General features: G+C 40.7%; 2 protein-coding genes across 4 annotated transcripts in view; both read right to left on the bottom strand.

Moving 5' to 3' along the window:
* Positions 1 to 853: 853 nt before the first annotated feature.
* On the bottom strand, positions 854 to 22,093 carry ext2 (exostosin glycosyltransferase 2). Its single transcript, XM_028574261.1, has 15 exons — positions 21,885 to 22,093; positions 21,316 to 21,654; positions 20,969 to 21,192; positions 20,456 to 20,545; positions 18,167 to 18,283; positions 17,103 to 17,298; positions 16,411 to 16,550; positions 16,229 to 16,322; positions 10,083 to 10,214; positions 6,260 to 6,449; positions 3,931 to 4,097; positions 3,175 to 3,318; positions 2,575 to 2,703; positions 1,829 to 1,911; positions 854 to 1,419 (listed from the first exon to the last, which is right to left on the bottom strand). Exons 2-15 carry the CDS (start codon positions 21,628 to 21,630, stop codon positions 1,281 to 1,283), a joined length of 2,160 nt encoding a protein of 719 aa, XP_028430062.1. The 5' UTR covers positions 21,631 to 21,654; positions 21,885 to 22,093; the 3' UTR covers positions 854 to 1,280.
* A 1,457-nt stretch (positions 22,094 to 23,550) lies between these two features.
* dagla (diacylglycerol lipase, alpha) overlaps positions 23,551 to 27,582 on the bottom strand; it is a 31,559-nt gene continuing 27,527 nt past the window's right edge. For all 3 annotated transcript variants that reach the window (XM_028590847.1, XM_028591023.1, XM_028590930.1), the window contains one exon: positions 23,551 to 27,207. In XM_028590847.1, the coding sequence (XP_028446648.1) occupies positions 26,103 to 27,207 (1,105 nt within the window). In that variant the 3' untranslated portion in view covers positions 23,551 to 26,102. The remainder of the gene's footprint in view (positions 27,208 to 27,582) is intronic.

Below are 27,582 nucleotides of genomic sequence, written 5' to 3'. Positions count from 1 at the left end.
ACACACACACACACACACACACACACACACACACACACACACACACACACACACACACACACACACACACACACACACACACACACACACACACACACACACACACACACACACACACACACACACACACACACACACACACACACACACAACTGTGAGAGATATTAGCGTGGTCTTTACTTATGTTTTACAAACTCATATATGCCACATAATCTCAGTCAAAAAATTTAAAACAATTTCACTGACCTCATGAAAAGTAAATTAAACCACCACAAGGCAATGTTAACATATTAAATACTGCACTGCTCCCAATGTTATAGCCTAAATACTGGAGCTGGGACAACGAGTGATGAAAAGGACAAAAATATAAAACACACACATATTAGGAAAAAAAAAAACACAGCTTTGCATGAACAGTTTATACACACCGGTTTTTGAAAGTGTGGATTTGGAGATTGTCCAAATAATTACTCCTTTGCTTATGCAGTGTTCATACACATAACTCCGCTCATAAAATAACTAAGTGTCATGAAAGGCTTGCTCAAGCAGTAAAAAAATCAGCTCAGTATCAATCTTTTAAAATCAGCAGTTACTCGCTCTAAATATTAGATTTATGGTACCAGCTTTGTCTAATCTGATAAAAACAGAACGTATGTGAAACCTTTACTGTACATCATCTGTTGTTGTATGCTGTGTGTTATCACATTCAGTTAACCATTAGATAAAGCCTACAAAGATATGTCATTGAATTGTTTACTACAGTATATATAATGTAAATTAAACATTACTTTAATACAGTAGAGCTAAAAGAATCAGGTCAATGTCCTCATTTGAGATAAAGAAAAAATCCTAGTTGGCATCATAAATTATGACTATTATACAGCACTGCTGCAAAATACAAATATATACACTGTATACGCTGTTTCCAGAGCAGCTGGAGCTCACAGTTTCCAGCTCCACAAACAGTAACAGTGAGGTACCACAAGCCCCCAATCCATCAAAACACGAGACTCAGCGTGACCCTCCAATAGCAGTTCATGCAACATTAGTGTTATCATTCATATTTGACAATATCTTTCACTTTAAGCCAAATAAACAAATCATTCTAAAACACACTCATCACCATCACCAGAGTCTTCAAGATATTAACGTAATGTCCAGTACAATTCACTTGAACTGAGCGGTGACAGAAGCATGTACTACTTTAGTCTGAATATTGACGTCTTTTATGTTTTAAGTGTTGAGGCTGTAACGGGATCCAAACATCTGTTACAGGCTGGTCAGAGGCTGCCGATGTTGGGGAAGCTCTTGAGCTTCTCTGGAAAGTCGTCTTTATAAAGCACCGGGTCTGCACGGTGTTCCACCACCTTCAGAGGCATTGTACCAAAAACTGATGCAAACTTGTTGATGCACTCAGATCTGGGGACAAAAACACAACTTATTTGTTTGTTTATTTTGGCACAGCTCACAGAATTTGACTGTGTACAAAATATGTCTGACTTTAAATAAATGATTGCATCTGATGTAAAGACTTTAAGGAGTATATTTTTTAACTGTATTTCACTGATGAAGAGAAGGAGAAAACGTAGATACGCTGCTGGTGATTGTGCACCGGAGTCCAACAACAAACGTTTAAACTACAGTACTGTATGTGTAACGTGGTAGGTGTAACGCATGCACGCAAAAATGCTTTAGTTACAGACAAAAACAGAGGAACAAGAGATTTTGTGCACACACAAACACACACAAAACAGTAAAAAAATCAAATAAATAAACAAGATTCTACTGTGCTCATTTAATCTAAGATTTCCAAAACAAAGTGACGTACCTTTCCACCATGTGTGTCTGATCCAGGGACAGTCCATCAATGGCAGTACACTCAGGGCACTTGAACTTCTTCCTGGGGGTCACCTAAACAGAAGCAAAACAAAGTCACACCAACAATGTCAGCTCACTTTAACTGTTTGTTAAACCTGCACCGCCCAGACAGATGCTAATAAACTTTGCAGTCTGATTAAATAAGTCTGTGACTTTTTCTATTTATTTTTTCATCAGTGGAGTTGGAGAGATCTATGATGTATGGCTTTCCTCTGTGTAACCTCCATCACATCTGCACCCCTGACACATGCCTGCACCCAACGCTCTGAACCTGTGAATGTATGTGTGTAGAAGAAAGCGAGACAGAGAGAGGGAGACAGAATGGGTTGGTTACAGAGGGTGGGTGTTTTCTGAAGGAATCTGATGGAGATATGGTGGGAGGTGGGAGCGCGGGTAGGGAGTAGGGAAGTGTGCCGCTTGTGATTTGATGGCAGGGTGTGCGTGAGCCCCGGTTAGCTTATGAAAACATACTCAGACGGGGAGTGCCAGTGGAGTGACACCAAGATAAGGGAGGTTAACGCTGGGCTTTAGTTCGGGCCCCTGCACCTGGGCACAGTGAGTGTGATGGGGAGGGGGAGAGGCGGTAAAGGCAAAGGGTGAGAGCTGATCAAACCCAGAGATGCTGGTCCGCCGGTCAGGCTTCAGCCTCCCCCTGCCAGCTTAAAGCACCCAGACCAGTGAGAGCTATGAACATACCTTTATGGGGGCTTTGCCCGTGATGTTAGCCACCAGGAAGTTCATGGCAATATCTTCACAGTTCATGTGAGCGTCCACCCAGTTCTTGATGTCTCCTGGCATCTTGTATGTGTACAAATAGTTGAAGTACTGGAAACGGATTCACAACAACAAATGATTACTAGGTGTCATATAGATATACTGCAGACTCATTATGTACAATGCACTTTTTTGACATAGTGACCCATAGTGTAGGAGGAACTACTGCACTAGAATTTGCTTTGAACTTATGGGAGTGTGTGAGCTTTTAAGTACAAGTGAGATAACCTCACTCTACCTATGACACTGCTCGTCTATCACTGTCATCTTCTTGCCTGATATCCTACACATACACAAGACACAGGTCTACGGGACATTTTAAAATCCTTTCTGCAAATTTCATTCTTTATTTGATTTCCACATATAACGAACAATTTCCTTTTTAAAATTGGTTCACTGTGCATCATTACTAAGCAAAATTCCTAACATCCATGAGTAGCTCAAAGGGAAATGTGTGTCAAAGAGGCAGAGGTAGAGCTCAAGCAACCAAAACTACTTAATTTCAGGCTTTTCCCAGGTCACCTTGTGGTAGAAAGCGGCTCCAGTTAGGACCATGGAAACCTCGTTGGTCCACTCCGACTCGTACTTCCACTTCCCCATTTCATGGTCCCAGAGGTGCAGCCGGCCTGGGTAGCCCACCAGCCTGTCTGGGAACTCCCTCCATACCTGCAGCAGGACAGGAAACAGATTGTCAAACGTTTTCAAGTGAATTGGACTAAGGGGGGGAACTGATGGCTTACTCTAAAACACACATTATTAGGGGTGTTCTAAAGAGTGTTTAAGAATTAAAAATGTAGTCTTATGTTTCAAAATATCTCTGAACATTTTTGTCTGAGCCAAAAATTGAAATATTTTCAGAAGTAGCTTTATGATTGGCTGAATATCTCAGGGTTGACACCAGCAGCCAGTCTGATCATCTGCTCAGACAGACAGCTCCTCTATCCTGCCTGTAATTCCATGTAATTATCCTTAAACTGAGCACAATTTTATTAAATGGCTTCTAAATGGATTCAGGTGAGTGTGCCGGGCTGAGTGGGGCCCAGCAGGTATGTGGGCATGGAAAGCATCAGCTTTAGACCTGTCATCATTCTTCACACATCAAACACATTCAGCAGGCAGTCAAATCCCAAACTAGCTGAGAATGAGACTGTAATCTCCCTGAATGACTTTAAACTCTGGGATCAACTTGAAATGGTTCCCTGCTATACGTGCCGTCAGAGGAAATATGGTAAAGTACGGTCAAGTTTTTTATTTTTTAAACAGGGATCTTTTTTTCACCTCGTAACCAAACTGCAGTTCATCAGATGTCAGCATGATGATGTCATCATCAATCGCTAGCACAGCTTCTGTCTCAATCTCGTCGTAGGGGAAGAAGCGGTTACTCAGCTTGTTCTCTTTGGTTCGCACGACTTTGAGAGGAACACCGATCTTTGGCCATAGAGACTCTGCCAGGAGTGAAAAACACAATAATAGTAACAACATTTCTAGTTTTATACACAAAGATACAGAGCTGAAACTATTTAGTCAATTAATTGGTTGATAGAAAATTAATTGGCCAAACTTAGCTGGTTCAAGTTTCTCGAATGCCAAGATTTGCTGGTTATTAAGGATGTTAATGATTAACCGTTTAACCGTTAACCGACAATAACAATTTTGACCGATACTATCAGTTAAAAACAATATTATTAAAACAAAAATGTTAAAGTTATTAAAACACCTTTTCTGCATTGTAAAAAATAAGAACAATAGGCTATACAAGCAATTTCTAGTGGTAACTTTGCACTAGCAAGTTAACTACTGACACATAGCACTATATCAACGAGGATTGGTGGGTTAACCACTGTGGACTTGTGTGGTCGTGCAAGCTGTTCGAGGACAGTGGTTGCATGTGTCCACGACAACGGAAGGGACATCGTGGCTGCGCGACAGGTACAAGTCCACAGCGGTCCACGGAACATGGAAAGTATATGTCTCCCGGACGTGTGAAGTGCATTGCCTGCTTGTCAGTTAACGGTTAATGATCGAATGTTAACGAGGGTTGTCCATCGGTCAGAAAAAAAACTCTAAGCAGCATCCCTACTGGTTATATTTGTCTCATATGACAGTACGTTGACTATCTGTTGGTTGGACAAAATAAGTTATTTGATGATGCCACTTCTGGGCAACTGTGATAGGCCTTTTTCACTGCAGCCCTACAAATATACATATATACAGTATGTGACTATAATACATATTTAAAAGTTGAACAAAGTTATAAATATGGCCACTGTCAGGGTCTGAAGATGGATGTGTAATTATGATGTCATTTACCACTGACAGAGATATTTGAAGTCGGTGCTGCCAGTGGAAATCGGTGCTCTGGGAGTTTAACTTCACTCACTGACTCATATCGCTACGCTAACCTCAAGCACGAGCAAATCTGACCACAGTAAGATTCTTCATGAGGCAGATCAACAAAGTGTTTTTTCAGGGAAGCAATTCAAAGATCTTGGGCAGTGTCCATGGCACGGACTATGGCACAGACAGATCACACAGAATGTGTCCCCTCATTAATGGGCCTGGCAGCCTATAAGAAGAGCTCCAGGTCCTCCTAACCACGTCTGAGGTCTCCTGTCAAAAAGCTATTGTCAGGAAAACTGCTATGTTAAACACCCAGAGTTTCGTCTTTCACTCTGTCCATGTTGCTGTCATCCTTTCTTTGATTTCTTAAGTTGGAAAGTGACAGTAGGAGTGAGGAAATTATAGGCTATTATTTGAATTTTAAAACTTTAGCCCTACCTTGGAATCGGTCAAAATGCAGATACTGTCAATCCCTCTGTGACTTCCTAAACTGTATTCAAACTAAAGGTCATATTCTGAACATGCCTGCTTTCTGCATTTGTTGTAGCTGTGTGGCAGTCAATTAATTAAAAAAAGAACATATCAGATACAAACACTGCAAGCAGGTCAAGACTATTTGATAAACATAATGTCATTTAAGTCTGTTATAAAACATGAGTCAAACAGAAAAATAATAATGCTAGATTCTGTAAAACAAACATTGATTTACTTTATCAGCATATTCTTTAAAAAACACAGAAGGAAGCAAAAAACATGCGCCTGTAAACACATCAGATCAAAATCGAATCAAATTTGCCTTCATATTAGACTGAGCCCCATGAGTCTGACCCGTCAATGGCCCCTTGTTAATTCTAATGGGTCACAAAGCTCCAGCCAGGCGCCGCTGATGCCTCTAATGAAAAAGCAACTCATGGCCACAAGGGAGCACTTCAAAGTCGTCTCATTACTTCATTACATTAGCCAACTCTTACAGCAGCAGGACAGATTTAATTCCTGGTCCAGAACGGCCTTGATCCGAGTTAAACAGTAAGTGGGGTAAGGTGCGATTAACTTTTGTATACTTAATTGCCATATTAAGGCAAATAATTAGAGCATAAGTTGCAATAAATAGCAACTATAAGAGCTTATTATGACACATCTATGATGGACTACAACCGATGATGAATAGTGATGAAAGACAGAAACCTAAACTGAGTGTATATACAACTATATCTTTTGGAAAGCTTCAAGAGCTTTCTAAATTTGGGTGAGAATCAGTTACACTCACCCTCAGGAGGACTCTTGTTCTGGTTATTCCACACCACCAGCAGCTTAGCCAAGCTAGGCACCTTGGAGATTTCTGTGATGACGCGGAAAAGACTCTCAACCCGATCGTAGGTCAGCACCACTGCAGTGAAACCAGGTGCCCTTGGCGGGATAAGTGGCAAGAACAGAGGGCTGTTCACACTGGACCACTTCTACACCAGATAGGAAACAAAGAAAAATACAGGCTGTTTAGACCACATCTTTTTTCATCCTCCCAAAGCTACTGTAGAGCAAGACTTGTGTCTTCTGCGTTAACCACGTCTGCCATGTTTTCCATGATTTAATACACTATAATAGTGCTTCACTGCTTCACACAGTGAGATCACCTGCAGTAATTTCCAGATTGTGGTTTTATTATGGAGCATCATCAATCATCATCCAATAATGTGTCTCAGGGGCCAACAGAGGCAGAGCACAGGCCAAAAGCTTCCAGTCAGAGTGCTAAGTAAACCCTACAGTACAGAATGACAAGAAAGACTAGGAAGGAGTTTGTAAACCAGACAGGTGAATCTATTCTGGGATGTAGGAGAAATAGGGTGGAACGGAGAGGAGGAAGGGGGGAAATGGGCAACAGCAAGTAGTGACCGTCTATCGTCAATGTGGAACTTGGCTTTTCTTTCATTGTTCCCCTTTAAAATCGGCTTGTAAACCCAGGGAGTCCTATTGACTCAAGCTTAGATCAAGTGATACTGTTAGAAGGAAGCCACAGAAGAGTGTGTGTATGTGTCTACTAAGTGTACTAAATACAAAACTTTAAAAATTACAGTCATACAGACAGGCGACCTCTAGCTCACCCAGTACAGTGTGCGCCCCATGTAGGCTTAGTCATTGGCAGTGGCCAAACCAGGTTTGAATCCAACCCACGGCCCTTTGCTGCATGTTGTCCCCTCTCTCTCTCCCTTTTCCTGTCTTCAAGCTATACTATCAATTAAAAGCCCCAAAAAAATCATCTTAAAAAAATAAATACAAATTACAGTCCTTTGGATAACAGACACCAAACCAGAGACGACTAGTGTTAGTCTGTGGGCAAACTAACTTTTTTGTTTACAAAAGGTTGTTCTCTCAAGTGAAATAAAAAGGCAAATCATTCATTTACACGCATGTGCTACTCTAACACTAGCAAATACACTATAGGAGCACCAGGGTCTCTTGATAAACTTCATCAAAGGCTCCAAAAGTTTTCCACTGGTTACAGTGACAATCCATCTGAGAAGGGCAAAGAGACCATATCTAACACAGTAAATCTGTGGGCTTCTTGAAGTACATAGAAACCCTGTTTCTCTTCAGGGCCAAGCAGGCCACACAGTGATTATGTGGCTCCTTCCACAGCATCAACACAATTCTGTCAATGGAGCTACAGCCACTGACTTTTACACAACAACAGTCACTCCTCCACTAATAAAAAACTTTACTGGCAAGTGGAAACTTCCTTGTGGTCATTCTCACATTGTCAAACAAGCAGAGGGGGACATAATTAAACTAACACATATATGCAGCACAGATGCATTTAAACAGAATAAAAGAGGTAAGAGACCACTTACTTAAGTAATTTGTCAAACAGAATAATTTAGATGAAAAGAAAGCCGCAGCTCATTATGTCACCAATAGATCTGAAGGAGTGAGGTGTTTTTTTTATACTTTATATACACACTAAAAAATAAGAATTTTATTTGGCTATTTGAACTACTTGAGTGGTTCTTCATTAATTTAGGGGTACGTAGATTAAGAGCACCATACAATGAAGAATTACCAAGCATTCAAAATGTCTTTATCGGTCTGTCCTATTTGTTTATCTGTGGCCGTAACAGTCCCATGAAACACATATTACACATTTTTACAGCCAACTTAAACAGCACATTATTATACAGTATTACTAATGTAAACAGATACAAAGGACACAGTAGATTAATTGACATTTTTGAATTGAATAACGATGCAAACGTTGCAACACCATTTTGGCTCTACTTCAGCCAACTGGATTTCAAAAGACTCTGAGGTTAATGTGCTGACTTTAAGTTTCAAAGGTATTTACATATTTACAAGTATTCACATCCATAAAGTAGGAATCATGGGCCTTTTTTTACCTTTGGGGGATTGTGTCTAATATCTTTTAAAGTACATGGTTAATCAGATGTGAATGGAAACATCAAAATGAAGTTGAAAGTTAACACTTCAATCTCCTAGCATTTCTTTCAAATCGAATGTGCAGGAGAACAGAGTCAAAACAAAAATGCCCAAACACTTACAGACTGTAATGTACCTTCTAAACAAGATAGTGATCGAATAAGACTTTCATATGCCCAGGTGCCAATCCTCGTACAATATTTTAAACGTAAACTCTGAGATGCCTCAATTCTTGTAATGTAGAAACCTTACAAGTTTGCCCACTACCTACACCAAAACAAAAAGCAGCTTGTCCCTTATTCTAAAACCCCCCTCCAAAGCCACCAGCAATCCAGGGAAATGTGCTTTCAATTACCAGCCTAAAGACTACAGGAGGAGAGGGGGGTATGTCTGCCTGAATTATTTAGTGCTCTGTAGAAGTTCTTCTCACCATCCATTCACTGAATCTATCAAGAAAACACTTAATCTCCCATCTTAGGCAGGAATGGCCAAAGGTCCGTACCCTGACACAATTAACCTCCTCTCGGTCTGAACAAACCTTGAGACCTGGGTGATACCAATAAGTGGGCAATGTCAAGTGTAACTGCTAATTAACAAGCTACCTGCTCAGAGGAAAACAGTCAACCATGGTCAGCTTGACTGTAAGCCTATTAGTCCTGAATGACTGTACAGATTTGAGCAACACTGAAATGACAAAAATCAGAAAACACCCCTCTCTCGAGCTGCTTGTTGACACCAACGCATCCTGATTGTGACCGCCACCTCCCTAATCTTAGCATTTCAGGGAATCTACTTATTTGGATACTTGTAGACATTTGACAGATGCAAAGACACTATTATGCATCCACACTAATGCTCACATGCACATGCCTCTACCCCACAGGCTGAGGATGGAGGAGATCAGACCGGGCTGATTAACAACTCCTGAGAGATGGTCGCCTAGCCAAGCTGTCTGCAGCCACAACCTCCCACAACCACAGGGATGCTAAACACACACACACACACACACACACACACACACACACACACACACACACCATTCTTCACATCCAGCGTACTCTCTACAAACACACTGACTCAGACATGATGGAACTTGTTTTTCACCACAACGGAGGCATCCTCCTAGAGCAGTAGTGCTGACACAAACTGGCTGCCTCAGGACTAGCTGGGTGTATACCAAACTGTGAAGCGCAGCATGTGTGGCGCTTGAGAAAACTGAAGGCATCTACTGTCACTCTGCCACAGAGGCTTCGATTTACAAGGCACAGGAGAGGGGGAAGCTCGTGAGGCACTATGAGCGACTGTATGGTCAAAGCTCCATTCTGGATGGGTTTCATTCAGATAGAAAGAATCTAGGAATACAACAGAGAGCCTCAGCACAGCAGAGCACACAGACTGTACAGATTATACCAGTATAGCTCTATGTTGGAAGAGATATAGCTAAACATCAGATACTTCTGAAAAACAACAATGGCACAATCATTCACTAAAGTGACAAAATTGCAACAAGAGCACACAGAAAATAAAGACTTTTAGTTTAAATTAACATACCAGACCAGAGAGGGGTGTATGCCAGTGTCAAAGTCATATAGAGGCAGAAAACTAAATGTAACAAATACTTGCAAAACACACATCAACATCAAGTCTGCACAGTTACATACCACCACAGGTGGATTGTTCCACTGCTCGTAAGTTCGTGCAGCATATGGGTAGATGCGGTCATTGATGATCTGGAGCGTTGTCAAGCCAATAGCCTTCATGGAGCTGAAGTAGGCCTCCCAGAACCAGCGTGCCTATGGACAAATGTAACAGACTTCTTAAAATATACCCATAAAAACAAAAATGGGAGAAAAAAAAATAGCAATCACAAAACAAGCTTTGAGGATCAATATTGCACCACTCATTAACGAACTGCATATGAACCAAGCACGCTCTTTCTATTCAACTTTCCTAGATATTCACATTACAGATATAGACAATACAGAATTGGATATTTGCATTGATTGATTGAAAGAAGAAAAAAAAAACATGTAATAAAAACATTACACTTCTGTCATTATCAAAACATGCTGCATACAGGTGTAAGAAACCCCTGTTTTTGTTTCTAGAATTAGACACCAATAACAGAAATGTCAATCAAAAAGTAACAAAAGAATTTATGTGGACAATATCTGACTTAACTTGAATAAGACAGTATTTCAGAAAGTGGTTGGCTTATTGTTACTGCTTTTAAAACAGTTTAAGTATTTTTATTCTCATTTTATGCTGTGGAGCATAGCCAATACATGACAAAAGATAACACCAATGTGAAGTCATAGCTGTAAAATCCAGATCATACCCCCACCCCCACCCCCCGTCTAAGTCTTTAAAGACAATTTTGCAGCAGTCTCCAACCTCTTGACCTTCAGCAACTCTTCTTCTGAAGCTCTTTAAAAACTCTTTTGACTGTGCCTGTTTTGCTTCAACAGATCTATGATGTGAAAAGCAGACTTTAATGATAACTAAACTCTTAACCCATATCTTAATGTTATCACATTGGCTGTTGGAATACCAAACTCCAACCGCCCTCATTCACGGTTCACTTCACACACAGTGTTTTTCAGCCAAGACTGCAAAGATGAAAATGAATACTTGTAAATTGAATTTGTTTATTCAAGGTGCTCCAAGCGATGTCGATGATTTGAGGCTAAAACATTTTTGCTGTCACATACAGCAAACATCTCCTCACTATCCACAAGCTGCCTGTCCCCTGAACACACTGTAAAAAAATGCAGTCTCTGTAGACAGCCCAGGTTCCACAAACACCAAAACAAAACAAACTGCGCCAACCTGCACCATGAAACATAACAGTCTTCCAGCGTTCCAGCCAATAACCGACAAGAAGGATGTGGGGGTGGGGGTTGGGGGGGATAGTGCGCGGAAGCACGGAAGGGAGGGAGAGGGGACGGGATGGGGAGGAGGGAGGGGCGAGCTAGCCTCGTTTTGTTTGAAAATACTTTGAACGTCAACAAGAAGTGCAGTCACCCAACATCGCTTAGAGCAGTGGTTCCCAACCTGGGGTCCGGGCACCCCCAGGGGGGGCGGCAAAGATCACAGTGGGGGCGCAAGTCTCTATCTGGTTTGAGGTAAAACAAAATTATTTGCACATGTTAAACAAATTATGATAATACACTAGAATATATAATTTATACAAAATTCTGTATGAAAACAATATATTTTGTTGTATCCTCGTTTTTCATCACTATTTTATGAATGAAATATGGAGGAGAAACATAACAGTGCTGATAACTCCTCTGTATCAACAAAGAAAGTAAGGATCTATCTTGAGAGTTACCTCAACTTCGGTTTCGGGGGGGGGGCTCAGCTTTTCTTAGACATGAGTAGGGGGGGCGCCAAGGAAAAAAGGTTGGGAACTACTGGCTTAGAGCACCTTTCAGATAGCTTGTTTTTAAAGAGACATCAATGAAAATTCTATAGGGTTCAATAACTTTTTCACTTTGTATACCATAAAACATTACATTTAAAGTGAATTGATCAATCGACAGTAGTGCTACGGACCATGACGTGCAACGTGTCTAGCCTCCTGCAGGCTCCTATTCTAGTTAGAAACTTCAAGGGACAGTTAAGAGGCGAGAAGACCCTATAGAAGTTTCCTGCCAGGAGCCTACGTGTTACACTGACTCCACCAGCTCCACAATGACCCACAGTTCTGGAGTAGGATGTGAATATTTGAGTATTTGTGTGCAAAGCACTAGGCTATATTTCTTTCTCCTCCAGTGTATATTATTGGCTAATGTGTGCCACAAACAAAGACAATCCTTAGTGTCATTATGCCTTATGTAACCATTGCCTAATTCACCCATGTCTGAGTAAATGCACTGACTAGAGATGTACAACAACACAAACACAGCATTTATTTTTATATTGGGGGTCAGGAGAATCCAAAAACTTTCTAATCTCGGGGGAATCCCAACAGCCCATAAATCAACCAGTGATGAAAGTTTCTTTGCTGACCGGAGGGAGGCAGAAAGCAAACTGTGCTGGCTCAAGGGACCATACCTCCACCCTCCACCCTCTCCCAGCGCCTGCAGGAATTTTTATGAGAATGGAAGAAGAGACAGCGTTGCAAGACGGGAAGAGAAAGCCTTTACTCCATCTTCCATTTGCAGCATCTAGCCTAAAGTCTACACTTTGTTACCATGTGTTCTACTGATGAATAAAGATGTGTAGCAATAAATATGGCAACTGTAAAAAGAGACGGGCAACACATCTCCACTTCCTCCCACTCCAAAATATCCCGAATACGGGTGCCGCCTTGTAATTCAGGAGCCAGCCAGAGTCAGTGTCGAAGTGAGAGTCAATGACAGCTATCAATCATGACGTTTCACCCCGTTTTTATAGCGTCAAATATCTAATAAAAACCAAACTTATCAGAAAAATTACGACATGAACAAACATCAGCGTGATCAGACCTACCTAAAAAGAGACTAACCATCTTTGGGAAAAAAATTATTTGAGGTGTATTTTCATTTTTGGTCTATACGTTTGGTCTATGTCCCATCCGCTAAAATGGAGGGGGTGGGATTTATGACCTATATTGCAGCCAGCCACCGGTGGGCGATAGAGATATTTTGGCTTCTCATCTTCTCATTTCCTTCTAGTTTAGAGAGTTCCCCAGCAGCTCCCACTCCTTTGTTGTTTAAAATCATTCCAAATAAATGGTCAAAGACATGATCAAAAACAGTTTATGTTACAGTACTCCGCATCACTTTTTTTTTTTTTCCTCAAAGGAAGTTGTCAAGTGCCTGACAGATGATTCAACCTATAGACCAGAATTGGCAGCCAGTGAGCTGTGGCCAGAACCAGGCAATCATTAGTGTTATTGACATAATCAAAACCAGCAGTGAACCAGAGTCCGTTTCAAACATGTGAACTGCTCAGTGGGAATACTGTTATGCTGAAGATTTATCAGCACTTTACTTTTAACTGTGATCAAAACATTTCTACACACACATACAACTTGTTAATAATAATAATCTGGTCTTTCCCAGGGATAAATCAGTCCTTATTAGAAGGGCTAAAAAACAAACCAGCAGGACTTTGGGATGAGAGGACCACGACTGAAGACCACTGCTTTAGCAGCTGGTTTTATTGTGGAATTACAGTCTTGGGGCTAGTTAGCCCCATGGTTTTCCTGGATTACAGACTACCCCACTGACACTAGTTTGTGTGGCCATAAATATTCTGTAGTGCAACACAGAGGCACACCATGGGACTGTTTACGCTTTAGATTTCATATTCAACTTTAAGCAGTGAAGATTCTGATAACTCCTGCATTTGTGAAGGTAAGAAAAGAGAATAGGAATCTGGTGGATGACCTTCGTTGATAGTTCAAGGATATCAAATCTGCAACTCTTGATTAAAAAGATTAAGGGGCTGTTATTACATTTTTGACTGACAAAAAAGTCACTGACACCTGTCATCATCCTGGCTGGCTGTTCAGTTCTGTCTGAGGGGATGCATGTAAAAAGTAAAAAGACTGAACTGAAGAAAAGCAGATGGCATATAAGGGAGAAGAGAGGAGAGTAGACCGACATTATAAATCAGCTGCAGCCAGTGTACTGTGCATGGTGGAGTGCTGGACTGGGAGGCTACAAAAAAAAGCTGGGAAGACAGGTAGGATCAACAGACTGAAAGAAAAAGCTGATCTCAACACCAAGGCAGTACAGGAAAGTAGTAGGTTGAACTCCCTCCTCCCATCTTATTTATCCTATTATAAAATAATTGATTTGACTGTTTTAATAATCTAATAAAAAGGTCTGTAGTGTATGCGTCCTATTTTGAGAGTATGACCCAAACCAGGCTCATGGAAGTCAGTACACAAACATGGGCTCAGTAGTCTCACTTGAGCAATGTTAACATCTCACAGCTGTTTAGTACGTGGCCTTTTAAAATGTGACCTAAATGGATGCTATTACATCACCTCAAATTTGAAAATGAGTTCAGCTGACTGCTGACAGGAGCTCAATAGTAGTCTATCACAATTTGACTTGGTGTCTAATAAGACATGCTGAAGGGTGAACTGAAACTGCACGTATTACCTAGATGTCACCCTGCTATTTTCAAGAAAATAACTATGAATATTTGTGTGAAATAAAAACACACATGACCTGCCAGAAAGGCAATTGATGAATAACAATGAATACTAATTTGAGGGCAGTCATATTTTCTACCCAAAGCTTTAGTTTATCAGCTTTGCTCAATCAACCTTTTAGTCTTGGCTTTAGATTCTTAAAAGGGAACTATAATTTAGGTTGACAAAACCTTAACTATACTAAAGAAGTAAAATATAAGTTGTTCATTATTTGGCATTTCATTTGAGGTAAGTATGCATTGTGTATTCCTGTTTTTGTTGGGAGGTTTACATTGGTAAGCACAAAAGTCAGACCACATGGGGATATAGACAGACACACTATGAAAGCAAGGACTGCTGAGCCCTCTGCTGGCAAAACTAATTAAACACAGTTCAACCACATCAAAGAATAAATCAATGTTTTAGCTTTCTAGAATATCTGCATTAAAAAAGCAGGCTCTTGGCACACATAAAAATGTTTTTTAACAAAGAGAGAGTATCTGCAGGTAAGAATACAACAGACACTTAATGGTCCCTTACAAGAAGCCATATATTCTGGTTGAAATGGACTGTACAAATGTGACAAATCCATTTAGATTACATTTCCATTGAGTATTACATGTCTGACCCTGCAGTGTGCTTTGGTTTCTTAAGAATGAGACCAACTTCAATATGAAGTATTACCAGACAGGTAGGATGCAGGCAACTAAACACTGTTTAGAGAACATTTTGATCCCCAGTATGTTCCCACAAACTTCAACAATTGTTTACTGTAGGTAAAAAGAAAAACTGACATAAGAATTGTTTTTCAATAATCATTGATGTGACCAACAGGACATCACACTCTGATGCTTTTAGTGTAGGTTTAGAGTGTGACCTGTGACCAACAAGAAAGAAATCCTATATCGTGGTTTACAATTAGTTTCACTAAATTCATAGTAAATTACTTCTGTAGAGAAATGTCTCAGGAAAGAATCAACTTGCAACCAATTCAATCCATCTGTAGACCATCAGAGCAGGCAGAGGAGTACTGTGACCAATGGCTAACAATATCAGATCTATGCTACAAAGTTAGCTTTGAGCTATACACAGCAGAAAACTCCCACCCAACCTCCCCATCTCATGAGCAAGTCATGTTTTTGAGCTTGTCTGGTGTAATCCAACCCCAAGCCCGTCTCTGAGCCCTCTGCCTAAAATGTCTGTTTGGCCATTATAATTAGTAAATGGACTAGAGTTGATACAAGGGAATGAGGAGCAGCTGAACTGCTGCACTTCTCTAAAAGCTGCTTTCACTTTTGTTTATTGTGGCTCAATGCAGATATCAAATGGAATAAGAGAGTGAGCTGTCTTCTGTGCATTTCACTCAAGCTAAAATCAACAACAGTTGAGTCTTCTGAAAGCCTTTTAAAAATCTAGGCTGAGCAAAGGAGGAAATTCAAACTTACAAAAAGTAAGGCTGGTATCCAAATTTCTGTCTTTCGCAAATCACATCAAATTTGTTTCGGCTTTCATAGACTGGGTTGGTTGGAAAAGGTACAAGCACATCTCACACATGACAGCACTACTGACCACCATGTCAATCTAATCAATCTTCTCAAACTGTAACTAAATACAAGGCACTTTAAATACATTTTTCTGAGAGATGTTTTCTCTTCAGTACATTGTGGCTGTTACCTGTCTTTGCATCTCTTCAACTTGTCTGTGAGGAATACTCTTTAGGATGGTATACATCTCTGATAGCTTCTCCTCTGGAATAACCACTGATGCCCTGTGCAGAAACAGAAACATTAAATTAGTGAACCGAAAATGACCAAACCATTAAATTGTTTTTCAACTTTTCTGTGACTTAGGCTGACCTTTTCCAATCAAGTACTTCAGAGAAAGGCAGTATGTAGGAGTCAGCGAGGATAACAGGGACACAGCCAGCCTGCAGCACATCACTGAGGGCAGCCTGACCCAAACGGGCCCCTCGCAAAACCACACAGAATGAAGACTCCTGTAGAGACACAGCGGGAGCAAACTGTTAAGGTGACATGTGGTTTTGCATTATTCAAACAAACTAAAACCACACCCAGTTTTACCGCTAGAAGTTTCTTCTAGAATCAAAGAACATTTTAGGAACTTTAACTGCATTTTGACCAAAAGGAAGCGCTTATTGAAGGCCCAGGGACTAGGCTACCAGAAATTGCAGTACTCATGGTTGCTGAGTGGTAAAACATAAGGCTCAAACACTGACTGCTCAAACATATATATCGAGCATTCTTTCTGCCTATAACAAGCACTGGTTGTTGGTGGGTTGTTGGTGGTATCAATGTTAGGACTGAGGATGGGAATTTCTTGTGAATTTTTTTATTATTATTATTATTATTATTATTATTATTATTATTATTATGTGAAGTTAAGTTATGTGAAGAATTATTTTTCAAATACGAGTTATTTTTGTTGATAAATTCAGTAAAGTAGTGCATTTAACAAAAATAGTGCAACCTAATACTTGATACAATTCATCTTTAAAATAAATGGTTTTTAATGCAGTTGTGCTTCCTACCTGCAGGATCTGTGGGTAGTCATACACCTGCCCCTTGTAGCAGCGTTTACGTGCAGAGGCAACACCCTGAGAGAGGTTGCTACACTTGTCCAGGAGGAGCAGAGCTTCTCCATTTTCTTCCTTCAGGCGCTCCAGTTCAGCACGGTACTCTCGGTGGATAGCAGTTTGAGAGGACAGAATAAAGTAGCGCCGTGGCCTGGGTGAATGGAGACAGGCGATATGCAACTGGTTATCCAGTCATACTTTACAGCGTTGACTATAAATAACTTCATAAACAAGACTAGACTAGAAGTCCATTTTAAATATCATACCATTATGTTCCCTTGGAGCACTTTCTGTAGCAGGGTTTCTGCAGGTTTTACCAAGTCAAATTTAAGACATTTTAAGACCTTTTTAACACCATTATGAATGAAATTTAAGACCTTTATCACTACATTTAAAAAAAACGTCAGATGTCAGAGTCTGGAAACAATTCCCTGATTTCCTCATTCGCATTATGGGACTGGTGTCTAGTCACTGTGTGGAGGACCCAGAGCACCTCCGCTCTTAGTGTTGAGTTGCTTTTTTGCATAAGAAGCAGTAGGCTTCAAATACATAGTTAGCAACTGGCTTTAACCAAGCCCTAAATTCCGTTTTTTCAAGCCCAGTATCACGTTATCTTGCACTTTCCTATAGCTGATAAACAAAATCTGTTTATTCGTCTGTGGTACAATCCAAAAGAGACTTGCACAAATAACACAAAAGCTGATTGGCTGCAATATAAGTTGCTTGTTGGCCTCGTTTGTAGTCGTAATACAGCAAATTATAGTTCTAAAGCGCTGCGGGAGCATTTTAATGAGCATTAGAGGTAGCGTTACATGGATGTAGGAAAATTAAGACCGGTTTAAAATTATTTAAGACCTAGAACACAATACTTCAGCGAATTTAAGACTTTTTAAGGCCAAACGGGAAACCCTGTGTAGAGAAGTTGGATAACATGGATAGTTTAAGTAAAGTGATTGTAATTTGGTCATGATGGGCTACTCAAACAAGATAATCAGAGTTCATTTGTAAGATGTGCTTACCCTGGCTGTCTCTCAGGCAGCTCAACATCCGCAGAGAGGGGGCTGTAAACTGGGATGCTGACATCATAACCTTGTCTGTAGGTCCATGTAGAGAAACCACCTCCAGCCAGCAGCGCTCTGAAACAGTGGACCTGGATTGTAAAAATGCTTCAGCACACTGGGAATTTCAACCCTGGTTAATAGATCCCATGTAGTCCACTAGGTGATGAAATGTACTTTGGATTCTGTTCTATTCTCAGGCAAGGTGAATATAAAGTGGAAACACACCGTCAGTCACACACACACACACGGTTCTGATGAGGCTCCATGCCAAATGGACTCCAGCTGGATGAGCCGAGGAAATTCCTTACAGCTAAAGATAGTGTTCATTGTCTCAAGGCTGCGTGTTCATAAAACCAACCTCTTTCATCCTCAACCATCACTCTAGCCTGCCTACAGGACATCTTGAGACATAAAGGCTCTTCGCTGGTAGATACAACAAGACTTAAAGGTTCAATATGTAATACTGACAGCTAGTGTTTAAAATAGTTACTGCAGTACAAATTCAAAATACTGCCCCCTCCTCCCCAGACTCGAAGTTCACGGAGGTTGCCAGGCTGAGACCGGAGCATCCACAACAATTCTTGCTTGACGCTTGTCTAACATAGCCAGACATTACTCCACAGCACAGCGGAGTAGCTAACGTTAGATGCTGGCTATATTGTCATAAAAGCCCATGCTCACGTGGAGCTCCGTACCCAACTGACAGACACACTTTTTCGGCTTAGAATTACTATAGGAACCGCTAAAAACACAACAACCTCGCCGTCCTCTCCACCCGACGGACAGACACACAGGTTAATTCTAAGCCAAGGAAGGCTTAGAATTACGGTAGGAACCGGTGAAAATAACACAACCTTACCTTGCCGTGCTCTCCACCCGACTGAACACACTTCATTGGCTTAGAATTACGGCAACAATCGCTAAACACATTGCAAACTCACGGTCCTCTCTTCCCGATTTACAGCATCCCTCTCTTGGGTTAAAATAACTCACCGTTATCGGCTACACCCCCCTAACATGCTACATGTTGTAAACAGCCATGGGCTGCTTGCCTGGTCCTCCGGTAACGTTAGCAGTTAGCAGGGTTAGCATGGCGGCGTTAGCCAGGACCAGTCGGGATCACTTTACTGGCTGTGTCTCAATTGTTCTTGCAAGTAACCAACTCGGGTACTCTAGCTATATAATTCAAATGTGAGAACACGAATGTTGAAATGACATAAAATGCCCGTCCCATGTAGCCGTGATAAATTAGCCTGAAGCTAATGCTTAGCTACCTGCTCAGAAGGAAATTAGACAACTCAGCGTCCTTTTGGGTTCTAAGCTGTATCCATCTTTCAAATACATTTCCAATATTTACCCGGGGATTTTACATCTCTGGTCACGTAACTGTTAAAAACATGGCGTTTTTTTTTGGTCAGGTAGAATCCATCTCCGTTGATCCTGTTCGTTTGTCCGCTGCTTTAATGGTTGTATTAATTATTACGTTACAGCTGTAGCGCGCTGGGTTTATGTGTTTACAGGTATATCTGGCAACCCGAACAGGCTGTCAGACTGGGCAGTTGATAACAACACACAGGCCAAAACACAAACAGAAAATCTGTCACGGAACGGAAATTTCAAAAGGAGAAAATACTGGCATTAGCATTTTGCCAGAAAAGATAGTATTTCAATTTAGCACTTTTCATTAATATCTGATGATGCATTTGGGTCATTTTTGGATTTATTACAGTAAATATATTACATATTGGACCTTTAAAATATCTCCTCATGGCCTCTTGAAAATATATAATCTTTTGTAAATATCTTTCATCTTCATCAAATGATCATTGTTAACACTTTGTGAATGACTGCGTTACGGCAAATACTACTTAAAGTTGAATAATCCATTGTAGCATGAAAATAAATCTTATGTATCCAGTAAAACATAATATACATAAACAAGAAATGATTTATACTTTTGATTTGTACCTACAAGTGAGAAGCTGACAGGAATCCTGAAAACATGAAACTTTGCTAAATGTTTCTCTCCTATCTGGTGTTGTGATTGAAATGTGTAGTTTTAGATCATTTTTAAGATTAAGATGTCTGAATTGAATGTATTAGTAAATCAGCGTATTACACTTTTTTGGCTAATGAAATTCATGCACCAACCCTATCCTTTGGTGTATTTGTTCTACATATTTCCATTCAAATTTAATGAACCCATTCTTAAATATTAAGATGGCTTTTTTAATATATGGTAGCTACCTGTCTCTGGGCACATCCAAGGCAGTATTGTAGTCTGGAGGACCTCCAGGTAACATGTTGAAAAGTAGGTGATTCATCCCTTTGTCCCATCTACCAAAACATACACAAGATTAGTGCTGGAACGATAAAATGAATCAACAGATTATTTAAACAGAAAATTGAATAATAGTAGTTTTCTGAGCTGATCAATTAACGTTCTAAGTAATTATTAAATAAAAATACCAGTCACTTTTATCACATGAAAAATGACTTGCTTTTTTCCATTTCATACCACTTATTGTTTATTAAAAAACTTCTCTTTTTTATGTTGGCCAGATAAGCAAAATTTGGAGACATAATTTCGGCTCTTTGTTACACTTGAGCTTTGATAACAACATATGAGAGAGCAATTTGAGAAATGGTTTCATAAAGAGGAATTATTCTAAAAGCAATTGAAAGTGACAAACTCTAATACATGGTTAGAACGGATTGGGACAATGATTTGTTTTCCATGACTCTAGTGTAAACATTTACCTGGGTAGCATTGTCAGAGCCTGGGCAGTCTCTCTGATACGCAAGGAGTTCTGGTTCAGCACATCAATAGATGGAATAAAAAGACAAGCCCTGGTGACATCGTCAGTGTAAAAGTCACTGTCAGATATGGCACTGAGCAGGTCATTGTATTCTCGGGACAGTCCAGTGCTGCTGATAGGAACCCCCAATTCATCCACAAACTTCTGCAGAGGGTAGATGTACACCTACAAACGCAACCATTTCCACAATGGGTCATAATTTCAACAAGGAACACAGCAAAATATTGAAAGGATACACTCAGTTTGTGTAAACTCAGTGGTGCGAGGGTTGTTTTGAGAGGCAGTTACCTTGATTCTGTTTTTAGGATTGTAGCCACATCTGTACACGTCAAAACAGGTGTGCATGCGACAGCTGAGGTCCCCCCTCTCAGGAATGGGACTGGAGACAGGCAGGCGGACCAGAGGTGCGTCATGAACACTGCGTTTATCAAGGGTCCAGTCAGCTGCGGACTCAATGGAGTGGGGCCAGAACTGAAACATCCCGGTGGCAATGAGTCCAAGCAGCACCACAGAAAAGAGGGTTATGTAGTATATGCGGTGCTTGGTTTTCATCCGCGGGATGAGAGCAGGGCCCCGCGAGCTGTATTTCCCAGAGGCATACATGGCTGACACCTCTCCGACCGGCCACTGTAAAGACACGCTTCTGATTAATGACAGCTACAATGAATTAACGTACATTCAATGTACCCTAGTAAAACAAAACAAACCGCTGCAAACGTAGTAGTTAGCTAGCAAGCTAAAGCAGCTTTGTAAACATTCATGCTAAGTCGGCTCATCAACTTCAGCTGACATTATTAAACGGTATAAAACGATCGAAAAAATGATAATTCAAACGTTATAGGTTTATGTTTACATACCGAGACGTTAAACGGAACAGGGTTCGACGGTTCGGTGTTAATTCATGACAACTGTTAGAAAACAGGCTACACTTGTAAAACAGTGTTAATGCTAACCTAGCATCAAGCTAACGATAGGGCTACAGGAAGGAAAATTGTTGTCCTAGAATGGAAGGAAGGCATGACCCGCCCTACGCTCCCTCTGATTGGCTAGTACTCGTTACTTGCTCTGGTTGGGTTGGTTAGGTTTAGGCAAGAGGAATAGGATTGGTTATGGTTAGGGTAAGAATGTCAGGGTTAGACAGTGATTTTCGGAAGTCGTTCTTCTTCGCTTCTACCATCTACTTCAGTGACTCAGGCGGTAGCTACTTTGCTTCTCTCTGGTGGGAGTGGAGGTATAGTGACACATTTTACCAATAGTACAATTATTGCCAATTTTAAGCAAATGAGGTATGTAACAATTATTCAATGGCATTTGGATACCAGAGTCGATCTTTGAGCCTGTCAGAACTGAACTTTACAACTGCTACACAACATAGGCCTACCATTCACACTTTAGAGCATATTAGGAATGTAGTAAAACTTAGGCTGTATAAAATAACTCTTGTATCTATTCAGACCAACAAAGAAATAGTTTTCAAAAAAGTAATTGCTCTAAAATATTTACCCCTGCTCAAGGCAAGTCTTTACATTTTTTTTCAAGTGCAAAATAACTTACCTGCAGTAAAACCTTGTACAGCAGTATACATTAGTGTATTTTATACCCAATATTCTATGCTGCAAGTCAGTCATAACATCATTATAATTTAAGTAGGTATATTGTTTAATTAAAAACAGAGATTTGACAGATTTTTTTCAATATTATAACGTTTACAGCTATCTTTTGCATTTGTGTTTTATACAGTGTCGTAGAGTGTACAGCCTATCCATTTTTTCTGTCTGGTTTTGTTTGTTGTTTTACGTAGGTGTTGCATTTAAATTGTGCTTATTGTAACTACTCTACATGCTTCAATTGCAAATTGAATTTATCTTGATTTCACAAACAGCCAAGCGTTGGTCACAGAGTAGTTAAAAACATCACTGATCTATAAATTATTAAATACAAATAAACACTACAATAAAATGGCCAGTGACTGGCCAGACTGTTATTGGTATATATTTGCTTATGCTGTACATTTTACTAGCACTAAAGGTTTAGTAATTCTACTTTGCAAGACAGGTCATAAGCATCATTGGTGTTATTCAGTGTGTCATTTGACTCATGACACCTCCATGAGGCTCAGCAGATCAGACCTACAGCACACTCATAATACACTGCACCTACACTTGGGCTTAAATATAGGTCCAAACAACTCATGCCATCTTTACTCAAAAAATCTGTACTCAGCAGTCGTAAAGCTGATGACACATTCTTTACATCAAATTTAAAACAAACTTTTTTCAGGATGGGTTCATTTGGTAAAAGTACGGTCCTTTGTGTATCAATTGTACTTTACATCAAAAGTGAGTAGTTTAAAACGAGTAATTATTTGCCTAATTGTGCCTACAACATGCATTTTCTTTTACAAGAAACTCAATAGAACCTTGATTACACACATACATGAATAAGACACATACACTCGTATTTATATACTCAAGCTAAACTGTATCTTAACCATACGTAGCAGTAAGGAAAACAAGCAGACAGAGAAAACCTGAGACAAACTAGAATTTGTGGCTTTAAATTGACATCATCAAAACTCTGACAACAGTATATCAGTAGTACATGCTGAATGAGATATGACAGACTTTCCCAGTTATTTCCATGGTTTGTAGTTTATTCCATTACAGACAGGGCAGTGAGGGGGAGGGATTTAATACATTCTCATTGTGGGGCAGGAAAGGAGGGGAAGCAAACCAGGTAAACATGGACAAGACATAGTTGAATTATTCTTTCAATATAGACCAATTTGCATATCTGCCAATAGTTTGAATAAATAACTTTCAGATGAACTATTTTTTTCTATATGTCAAAACTGATATCTTTTAATATAGTCATTATCTCCTTATTGTTATATAGTTGTTTTTTACATGACTCTATTGGTATTCATCTTTTTTTTTAGGCATCTGCATAAATAATTACACATAGAACATGGTGCTGTACACATCATGGTGGAAAGTATTATAGTGCTTTCTTTCAGTGTTTCTGTGTATGAACAGCTGCAAGCAAAGCTACGGACCATATGAAATTGCTGGCCCAACCTTAGTGTATCTTCTGAGAGTCTACTGGGACTGGCAGCATGATTTGAGTAGTGTCAGACTGTAAACTAGCTGGAACTGTCAGCTGTGAGTAATCACAGCAAATCTAAATCCAAATAGAGGGACTGTGCAGACCACTATAGTAACTCCAGGCTTGACGGTGGCAATGCACCAAAGGTCACTGTGAGCAGGATGTCACTTTGTAGCATGTCTCACCACTATGAAACATTTGTAAAAAGAGCATATGTCAAATACTTTTCCACTCGGACAGAAAAAAAGCTGAAATATATAACTCTTACATTTGGGAAAGTTCCCCACACTGTCCCAAAAAACTGAGATAAAAACCACTGACATCAAACCAATCTGTTGCAAGAGCAATAATGATAATAATACCATCAAATATAGCAATAAAAGTGATAACATTAACGGTAATAAATAATGCAAATTGTGAGCCACCTGTTACATCCAGAGTGATATGGAAGATTGTATGCCACGTACATTATTCAGAATTGCCATACGTGAATTTCAAGCCCATTTATTTATTCAGTCCAACCTCAAGGATGTTTGAGATGAACCGCATTAAAGGGAAGCAAACACCTTGATGTCCAAAATGACTGAGAGCACCTTGAGAACAAGAGAGATGATATCCTGGGGACACTTTTAGAATACACAGTTTGGTCCTGTCTGGTGACCCGGGCATTTTAAAAGCCTCTATGAGGTTTGCGTTTATATATATTATCATGCCTGAACAGGTTTAGAGCTTATTTACTGGGACTTAATGATAAGACTTGTTCTATACCATCCATGCTACTCTGAAATGCATAAAGCATGCAGACCCTGACCTGGACACATTGCTAAGAGATCTCCAAAGAGTAAGGTACAGTAGCTATGAGACTAGGACAACTATTACCAAGTGCATTATTATATCAAACCCAAGGTACGGAGTTTTCCCATTGAAAGCCATGGCAGTGTTTTAAGGTCAGGGTGGCATCTTTTCTGTGGTGTTGCTGTGTAACAGTCTACATGGGAACCAACAGAATGGGAAGGAAATAATGAACTTAGCTTGTGTTTAAGTAAAGCAATATCCATTTACATATACAAAACTACATCTCATAAATACATTTGGCATACAATGTATTACATTTTTTGGCAAAGGGGGTTAATTGAGCAATATGATGTGTGCAAGAGTATCCAAATGTCAATCTAAGTGGATTATTGACAATGTCTCTTTAAAATTAAATAAATAAAAAAACTTCATGCACTATAAAGAGTAACCAAAAGACTCAAAAACATCCATAGGCGTCTGTAATAACTTTGTCACAATCACTAAAATCTTTTAAGACACATGAATTCTCACCAATGTAACACACTTACTCTCTTTCTCAAAGTCAATCCTTTATAGACCTGAGGAACATTTCATAATGTCTTCTCACTTCTATTGAGTGATGAATATGTCCATCTTCACATTCCTGATTTGAAAAAATAAAATGAAACAAAAGCTGGATAAGATTTCCAGAGCTGCTGAGTGGTGCAGGAAGTTGTACAGTACATCAACCCAGATGATGTGCCTATGCTAACCTCTTCTACAGTGTTAGTTTTTGAATCCCTGCTCAGTTAAGTATTCTCCCTTTGATTTTGTTAAGTCAGGGATTTGATGTAATGCTGATGCGTCTCTACGTGGGTGAGACAACATTGTTTTGGAATGGTATTTTGAAGCTACAGTTAATTATATTCACCTAAAAGCAGTACAGCCCCCTGGCATGCAGAGAGAGGTATCTTTTTTATCTTAGTCATTGCAATAGTGTGAAAATGCTATAAACAGCATTCACCGGGGGCACCTGAAGAATGGAAATAGTTTGTGAGTTGGTCAGTCAATTTCTGTCATTGGATCTCTGATGAGTGGCTGCATTCCATCGCATGCATGTACTGTGATATGTTTTAAATTTTGGATGACTGCACCTCTCAATTTAGAGCAAAGGACATTAGAGTCTTGGGAGCACACTACACCATAGATGACAGTGTGTTCTCTTCAGGACAGTGGCAAGGGCTAGATGTTCGTAGGGAGTTCATGGCTGGCAGGGCGCCCTCGGCGGGGGAAAGGTCGTTGAGCTCCTCAGACGACGAAAGAGGGAAGGAGGGTGACAAAGAGATGCCCGAAGAGGGGTCAGCAGATCCAGCAAAAGTGCGTGGGGGCTTGGGGACAAGGTTAGGCTCCAGTGTTGCTCTGGCCAGAAGTTGTTTGTCATCCAACAGCTGTCCATCTCCGAGACACTCACCCTGCCCGAAGGAGCCCCGGCCTGACTCTGACTCCCCGTCAGACAGCTCCAGAGGCGGTGAGCTGCTGCCGTCCAGTCTGAATAGAGAGTCTAAGTACTGGGCGAACTCCAGCACTGCCTGGCTGGGGTTTCCATTGGATAGTTGGGGTGGAGAAGTAAAAGCTGCTGGTCTGGTCTCTGCACTTAACTGTTTCTCTGCTGTCTCCAGCTCCCAATCTTCATTTTCTCTATCCATTGGTCTTGAACCAATTTGTGGGCTGAGGGGAGTGTTAGGAGTGCTCCCTGGGCTGTAGACACCGGGCATCTGTTGGTGATCCCCATCAGGAAGCATTTTTCGGTTGACGTTAGGCTCTGGCTTAAACGGCTGAGCCAAGGCGCTCTGGTTTAGCAGAGCTGGGGAATGGTGTCCACTGTAGCGAGGTGTGGCTGGAGACAGCCGCATGGGGTAATCCGGGGTGGATCTGGATTCCAGTGGGGTAAAGAAGGGCCCAACCTCACCCAGGTGCTCTGGCGTTTCCTGGCAGAGGCAGTCAGCAGCCAGTAGTTCAGTGCGAGAGCTGAGAGACGGGTTCTCCTCGGGGATCGGGGCATCCAAAGGGAAAGGGAGACAACTCAGCATTGGTGAACCTCTTAGCGCAGCTGAGGAGCGTCGGGAATCCAGACTATAGAGGGATTCGGCGTCTGAGAGACTCTCCATGACAGCCAGAGGTGCTTTGCGGTCCCTCAGCTCCACTGCCAGGCGCTCCCGTGCTCCACGCAGCACTACAGGCACTGGGGGAGGAGGGCACTCAGAGAAACCATCCAGAGATATTTCAGACTGGGCACACGAACTAGAGGAGAGGAGAAGAAGGGGTTGGAGAGTAGTGACAGGGAAAGGAGGGGACAGGGGATCCAAAACACAAGACAGATTTGAAAAATGGGTCTAAACAACTTACAAAGGGTTAAAAAAGGGGAAAACGGGAAGGTGTTAGTATTTAAACCATATCTAGATTCTACAGACTAGGTGGACACCAGCAAACATTACATAGATGGAAGGAAGAACAAAGAAACATAGTGACTGGAAGGCCAGGAGTGTATCGTAGTGCTCTTGTATTAACATCTAATACAAGAGAGATAACATCATAATTCAACCATCACTACCAGGAGTTCACACTGACTTTGGACAGGGGCTAAGCCAGAGGGGGTGAGGTTGGAATTGAATACTA

This window comes from Perca flavescens, chromosome 1, assembly GCF_004354835.1.
Source record: "Perca flavescens isolate YP-PL-M2 chromosome 1, PFLA_1.0, whole genome shotgun sequence".
NCBI lineage: Eukaryota > Metazoa > Chordata > Actinopteri > Perciformes > Percidae > Perca > Perca flavescens.
Note: the sequence above shows the minus strand (reverse complement) of the source record. Positions and strands in the feature narration are given on the sequence as shown.

Excerpts from the sequence above, each read along its gene's own strand:
- ext2 (XM_028574261.1), bottom strand. The coding sequence starts at position 21,630 with ATGTATGCCTCTGGGAAATACAGCTCGCGGGGCCCTGCTCTCATCCCG. Across the intron at positions 21,193-21,315 it reads ATCCTAAAAACAGAATCAAG|GTGTACATCTACCCTCTGCA; the intron begins GTAACTGCCTCT and ends TTGCGTTTGTAG. Across the intron at positions 18,284-20,455 it reads TTGGATGTGCCCAGAGACAG|AGCGCTGCTGGCTGGAGGTG; the intron begins GTAGCTACCATA and ends CCACTGTTTCAG.